This window comes from Euprymna scolopes, chromosome 12 (assembly GCF_053919585.1).
Source record: "Euprymna scolopes isolate OS-2025 chromosome 12, ASM5391958v1, whole genome shotgun sequence".
NCBI lineage: Eukaryota > Metazoa > Mollusca > Cephalopoda > Sepiida > Sepiolidae > Euprymna > Euprymna scolopes.
The window spans coordinates 134453935-134462144 of NC_136493.1; the positions used below are offsets into that span (position 1 = coordinate 134453935).

Below are 8210 nucleotides of genomic sequence, written 5' to 3' on the forward strand. Positions count from 1 at the left end.
CCAAGGCCAACTGTTTTCTTAACAATAATGACACCTTAGCAGCAATTTTACCGGCTAAAACACAAATCGAATGTATGCTACAAATCAAATATCCTATATATCAAATTTCATCTTTGTATGCCAAATATTCAGAGAGAAGTTTGACAGAGACTTTTCGCACACACGCCGACAAGGTCACTTTTATATATATATATATATATATATATATATATATATATATATATATATATATACATGTATACGTACATACATATATATATATATATATATATATATATATATATATATATATATATATATATATATATATAATCAAACGGCGGTTGTTTTTGTCGTGAAGTACGGTAATTGAAGATACTTTCCTCCAAGGAAAACCCATAACAAAAAGTTATATTTTTTAGCACTTTCAGTTGAAATAAAAAGTCGATCAATTTAGCTTTTTTTTTTTTTTTTTTTACATGGGTGTCACCACTTATCAAGGCCCAGAGGCCACTCAAGGATAAGGGTTAATAGGTATACATTAGTCATTGTGATTTTAGCATAGTAAACAGTGGGAATTTTGTAACTTGGATTACTTAGGGGGACGATTCAATTAGAATTTGTTCACATTGGACTTTTTCTTTTTTTTTTCAAAGGCATCACCACATTATCAAGGCCAAGAGGCCACTCAAGGATAAGGGTTAAAGAGTGTACAGTAGAAATTGGACAATATAATAATCATTAGTAATGAAAATCTGTTAAATTTGATAACTTATATGGAACGGCTCATCAAGAACTTATTTACGTTAGACTTGAAGACAACCATATTGTAGTCAGCCGGAAAGCAGGAAAACGGAAGACAATTCCACAGGTGTGCAATTCTAATAAAAAAGCTTTGTTCATGGAATCTACGTTTAGGTTTAGGCGCAGATAAAGAGTGGGGGGAATTATTGATAGTGTTTACAGCTAGACGAGTGTTTCTTGTGGAAGTTTTGCGAGGGGGGGGCATAGATTGAAGCTCAGTCGAACACTTTCCATGAAAATAACGATACATCAGAGACAAACTCGCAACATCTCTTCTGTGAGATAGAGGTTGCAAGGAAGAGAAAAGGACATCTCCTACGAGGCTACGAAGTCTATTTTGAACTCTATCAAGGCAGGACAAGTCCTTTCTAGCAGCTCCTGCCCAGATGTGACAACAGTATTCCATCCTTGGACGTACCTGCTCTTATGCGCAGATCATTATATAATGATTAGATCACTCCAACAGACGTTAAAAAGCATTTGAAAAGTATATGTTTAAATTTCAACAATGTTTCTCGCGGTTAACGGTAGCCGAATTGACTAATGGAGCCAGGGATGGCTTCTGTTGCCGGGTTCAAATCTATCGACTGTTATTGATCGTTACACCTTGCGCTGATGATTCCCGAAAAGATGAAACATTAGTGTCTGTAGGTATTTAATAATTACTAATTATTATAGTAAATAATTACTTATCTTAAATTTTACACAATTGCGCAGAATGTAGAAACTATGAATAAATAGAATTCAGCGTAATAGTAAAATGAAGATATTCCTCCAATGAGAAACCATAAAAAATAAGTAATTAACGCTTGTTTTTTAAAGGAATATGAAAATTAGTTAACCTTCATGTAGTCGCTCGCATATCCATGATTAAGCATACGAAGAATTTCTTTTTATGATTCTTAAATCGATAAGTAGGCATTTAATATCAATGTCAGGGCGAGAAAAAATTCCACTATATATATATATATATATATATATATATATATATATATATATACACTATATGATGTACCCGGTGTTGCACGGCATTAAACGTAATGTGAAGTTCCTTTTAAAAAAATGATGTAAAAAAAAACGGAAATAAACTGATGCATGTGTATGCGAATATTATGTTTTTTCTAAACAGTCCTTTTTATTTTGTAAGTGAAAAAATACTCGAACTGAGATCGAAACCAAAACCTTAAGACAGTGAACCAGCTTGCCACAATCTTTAAAATGTGTTTTCAAACCTCGTGAAACAGTTGACAAACAGATAATAACCCGGTGACTTCCACGTACCAATTTTTCAATTTTAACCGCTTAGCAGCCGTTTTTTTTTTGTTTTTGTTTTTTTTGATAAAAACTGATTAAAAAGTTTTCCACCTGTCTGAATACTCTATATACCAAATTTCAAGTCTGTAGATCAAATACTCGTTGAGTATATAGGTTAAGAAGTGTCCTCACACACACATTTTCACTTTTATAGATATGTATATAGATATATAACAAGCAAAGTAATGTGTCAATCAGGACATCAAATGAAAACAAGAAAATGGAGTTATTTATTAATTATATTTAAATGTAATTAACTGGACAAATTTCTGTAATCAGACACACTTTGATTATCGTAGATCTTGTGGAATATATATATATATATATATATATATATATATATATATATATATATATATATATATATAGTAATTTATAAAATATATATGGCGATTAAGCTACACTGAATATTCGGCGTTTCATCCACTATAGGATTCGTCAGGCTTATGCGCGAATTCTGTGGTTGTTTATCGTTTTTATATGGTCCTCTTCTGTTGAGGATTCTAGTTAGCCAATCAGCTTTCTAGTATCCACCGCGCCCCTTCCTATCAGCCAATGGGCATGCATTTTATCGACCAAAGTATCTGTTTTAAAACTAGGTTAGTGGTTTAAGGCAGACATTTTTTTATATATAAATATACATATGTGTACATACATATATGCACATATATGTACATATATATATATACATACATATATGTGTGATCGTTTATGTATATTCATGTTTATTTCATTTATTTATTTATTTATTTTCTATTGTTTTTGTTAGTTTTAAAACTATTTTGTATCGCTATCCAAGAGTAAATTTTATTTTGTGAACACAGTTATTTGCTATTTCTCTTCTACAGTTTAATAGATTAATAGAAACGCCGAATATTCAGTGTAGCTTAATCGCCATATATATTTTATAAATTACTAACTAGCTCTACCTACGTTTTGAGCATAAATCTATACTTTCGTATATTAATTTTATGTGAGTAAATGAAGTAGTTATATATATATACACATGTTTTCAGAAAAAAAACACGCTTTTGCAAGTATAGCTCACTCGTTGTGGTGTACACCAATCTTTTTTAGACGCTTAATGCTTGTTAAATATAACAGAACATGAACAATAATATCTATATATTTTAAGTATAAGATTTTATTTATCTTAACATTCATTTTTTCACACGCACGCACACACACACAGATACACACACACACACACACACACACACACACACATATATATATATATATATATATATATATATATATATATATATATATATATATATATATTTAATCTGAAAAGGAAACACTAGATAAGTGGATAGTCCTTTGCATGCAAAATCGGATCCCGCATTTTTTCCAATTCCTACCCTCTGATGAGAAGGAAAGTATTTGTTCGAAACTCCACGGATTAAAGACTATCCACTTATCTAGTGTTTCCTTTTTCAGATTAAATATGTTTTTAACTCATTTCAAAGTGTTTTTTAACATGTTTTATTAACTGTTTGCTCGTGTTATAAGCTCTATCTCCTATTTGGTTTTATCGAGCTTTTACATCTGGCTGAGATAACTTTATAAATATTAATTCTTTAATATTTATAATATACTTTAATTTTACCATCTTGGATCATTTTGGTAAATTTAATTGTAATTTTTATCTCATATATATATATATATATATATATATATATATATATATATATATATATATATATATATAGTCTTATTTGTAGTATTCCGAATTTTACTGGGTTTATGTAATTCAGTAATCGTTCATATACCAATAAATTTTAAGCCAAAAAGAGATGATTGAAACCGTAAGCTACAAAATTATCATATTCCATAATTGAGCATTCATATACTGTTTTAACAAAAACTAGGACTTCAATGAAATACACTTTTTGTTGCCATCAACCCATTCTTTAAAGTTGTAGTTTTTGTTAAAACAGTATATATATATATATATATATATATATATATATATATATATATATATATATATATATATACGTGTGTTTGTGTATGCTTAATATTTGATATCTAAAAAATCCTTTGAAACGTAAGCAATGAGTGATTGCAAGATATAATTGTCTGAAGATTTTGGAATATTAATTGATTTATAACAAACTATTAGCAATTCAACTAGTGAAACCTGATATATGATCAAAATATAGGAAATACTAGCTTTGCTCGGTCGTAAAATACGCTTAAATACGATATTTTAATTCGTCCAGATTCTGTAAATATTATCATAGAGTCATGATTTCAAAAGTTAAAAAAAATCATTTGGGTGCCATCAGCTAGAATCGAAACCGAAAACAAAACTGTAGCATTCTAAGCTGATGACGTTACCACTGTACCAACGTGACACGCATATGAGCCGATTAAAAATTAACTAATATGAATGTACAAAATGTATAACGATTTTTTCAAATTTGACTCCTTTTTGGAACCTTAAAAACTATTTTAACCGAGTTAAGACCCATAAAAGAACGGTGGATTAATAATCCAATCATTTGAGGCCCCTAGTACCGCTCTGCGACTTTTATTTTCGGAGACATATAGTTTGAAAATATGGCAGACAAACAGACAGACAGAAAGACAGACAAACGGACAGACAGACATATAGCCTTTTATATATTAACTTTTCTTATAATTAAATAAACTGAATTTCATAGCTACCCTTTCGTCTCGGCGTTCCCGGTTGATCCTGTCATCAAGATGACCAGCACGCCCAAACTGATAGCGGCAAATAATCGGACCTTCTCCATGACTTTGTACCAGCCAGCCAGCCAGCCAGCCACAAACGGTGATGGAACACCAGTATCGTCTAGAATAATCCTGTCTCTACTGGTGGCCTTCTTTCGTTTTTTTTTCTTTTGTTTGTTTTTTTTTTTGTTGTTGTTTTTTATGATTAATTCTTTTAATGCTTCTCTTTTTTCTTCTTCTTCTTTCTCTTCTGACAAAAAAAAACAGAGCAGAGCACTTTGGCTCAACTGTCGAATTCCTGCTAACTTCATATATTTATATCTCGATGAAATTTTGAGAGGTGTAGGGGAGGTGGACTCGATAAGAAAAAAAAACATAAGTGGGTGGTCAAAAAAAGCAACAAAAAATATGTAGACTGTTGAAGAGGGGCGGGACAAGCTGTTCCTATGAAACTGTTAATACCAAATAAGTTTATTTTGTCAAGATTTTTACGGGTGGAAGAAGGGTGGGAGGATCGTTGTCTTATATCCTTATCTAGATGTCTGGCAAAACCCCGTAACTGGCTTTTATGCTGGCAACACCTGGCTGATCTTTCATTGGTTCCGTGTAAAAAAGCTAAATGCGTAAAACTAATCAAATCGACAATACTTCCGGTACCCGGTTGTCAGGTTGGGGTTGGGTATCATCCGGGTAGCGGGGACGCTTAAGAATTCACAAGATGAATGCATAAGCCAAGAAACTAAAATCTCATCATTCTTGGAAAGTTCCATTGGCTCCTTTCAATTACAAAGAGTTATTTTGATATATTCCTAAGACGAAAGTGTATCTTATGATAAGTAATTGTGTTAGTCATAGCAAAATATCTTCGTACGTTGATTACATCATATTAATTATGACTAACAGGTATATTAGTTTTCATTCAACAAATTCCTAAAACAATAATGATATAGTAGTGTTGTCCTACGGCTTTATCTTTTGACTTGCGCGTCAATGAAAAAGCGAATTTTAAGATTATATTGCCTCTTTAAATTTTATATCTATACTATCGGGGGGGGGCGTTGCCCGGTCGTAAAATACGCGTAAATATATTTTAATTCACGCAGATTTCGTATCTATTATTACAAAACCAATTCTCTGTTAAATATTATACTTTACCTAATATATAGTACTGATTTCAAAAGTTTTTAGAAATGACTTGGGTGCCATCAGCTAGAATCGAGATCAAAACACTTAGCACTTCTGCCGGGTTCCCTAACGCTTGAGTTAAGATAGATAAATATGATTTAAAATTAAACCACTTCAAGCTATATCGACTACTTCGCAAAGACATTTTTTAAAATAATAATTATAATAACATTCATCAAATTCCGTCTGTGTTTGTTTACAATATCACGTCAGCTGATATTTGGACTTGACGATGAATTCCCTGGAAAAGTCACTTCTGATTAACGAGTAGTTTTAAAATGTGCAAACAAAGAAATGATTTGCGGCGATTTTAAATGGTACCTCTTCTTTTATCGTAAATTGAACTCATTAATGAGAAAAAATTAAAATAAAATAATGAGGTACATCCGAGCTTGAACAGGGGGATCATTCGATCTGTAGTTAAATGCTCTACCACTGAGCTATATCTTCAGATGACAATAAATCTGTTGTTGTTTTTTTTTCTTTTTTTTTCTTTTTTTTTTTAGAAGAAATGATTTGCTGAGGTTTTATTATTTCCCTTGGCCGGTGTAACGTAAAATATTCCCCTGTAAATTTTTTTTTTTTAATCTCGAAGAGAGAAAGATTATTTTTAAGATCGGATTTTTTTTCGGATACTTATTAGATGAATTTCTGTACAAAACATATCTAAGCACACTACCAGACATATAAATTAACTTTGTGTGAAATTTGCAAAAGATAGGCTCAGCCGTTTCGGAACCTATAAGGAAGGAACTCTCACACACACAAAGTGACTTTTATAAAATAGTAGATATAATTTATTTGTTCCGATTACTTTTCTTACAACCATTCCCTTATCTGTCAAATATTTTATTTGTTTGACTTAGCTATGGGAACTGCATGTCGAAACTAACTAACGTACTCGATTCTTATTGTAGCTAATCGTAAGGCACAAATTTGTCAGAGCATACATATTCTCGATAGGGGAGATAACGACGTTAATTTTTTTGCAGTTCTTGCAAAGGGAATATCCGCGTCCTCTTACATACAGCGCCTAATATTCTCAAAGCAGAAGACATAAGACAAAACGATATGGGGAGAAAAGTCCACAACTGTGATATCACGTAAGACAAAAGCGAGAAGGAACGGTTATAATTATAAGGAGACCAATTTCGGAATTTGAAGCGAACAGTCACTGACAAAATTATAAACTGTAGAGAATCTCACGCGTCGATGGGTGCTGATCTGTGTCTGTCTATCTATCAGTCTATTCCTCTATCTAATAGTTACTTTGGTTAATTTCTTTCCTGGATAATTAAGTGTAAATGGTACTTGTAATTGCTTAAACTTTTTATCTGAATAAATCTCCATTTCTAGATTCTGTCGTCTTAATTTCTTTTTAAATATAATACTTATGGAGTGTCCATCCTACAGATTATTCACTTACTGTAAAGACTAGGAGAATATGATCCTCGGCGTTAACACACAACTTATGCACAAGTCATACACGCTTGGCAGTCGGACTGACGTATAACCACACTATTTGTTGTATTTTTTTTTTAAATAAATTATGTTTCCACTAAATAACGAGTTGTGTTTTTCTTCCGGGTTCTTACGGGACCATATTTCTGGCTACGAGGAGTCGAACTTTTGTTACCTACAAAACTGGCGACGAGAGATTATCAAGAAACTCGAATTTATGTCACTCATAACAATGCTGACGGAGACTTCTGAAAGAACTTTTATTCAAGAACTTTATAAAGTACGGGCGACAAGGATTATTTAAAATCATTTATTCGAGAATAAAAAGGACAAAATAAAGAAACAAATGGGTGAATTTTTCCGACGACCTCAACTGTTAAAAATAGACTTTGTTGATGAACTTTAAAACTTCTAGCGTTTATGACTATATCGTAAATGATGCTTATACCCCGGCAAAGTTATGGTTTGATATGGAGTGTTATAGTGTGTCCACCCTACGGATAATAATGAACTCTTCCACTTACTATAAAGTCTGCTAGAATATGTCTCTCGAGATTTGAACACATGATATGTGTAAGTTATGCGCGCTCGGCAGTCGGACTGACGTACAATCACACTTTTTATTTGTTATATTAACGTTTCTGCTCAATATACTTTGTATTCACTAAATACCGAATTATGTCTTTCTTCCGAACCCTTACGGTACTACAACAATAACTCAATGAAATTATATGCACAATAACAAACAAACAAGAGATCCTAGC

The 8210-nt window shown here is 31.9% G+C and overlaps 1 protein-coding gene across 1 annotated transcript in view; it reads right to left on the bottom strand.

Annotated features, from left to right (window-relative positions):
- The window catches only part of LOC145291107 (uncharacterized), a 416667-nt gene extending 411514 nt beyond the window's left edge, over nt 1-5153 (bottom strand). The window contains exon 1 of the mRNA XM_080136623.1: nt 4774-5153. Within this exon, the coding sequence (XP_079992749.1) occupies nt 4774-5111 (338 nt within the window). The 5' untranslated portion in view covers nt 5112-5153. The remainder of the gene's footprint in view (nt 1-4773) is intronic.
- Between the last annotated feature and the right edge of the window lie 3057 nt (nt 5154-8210).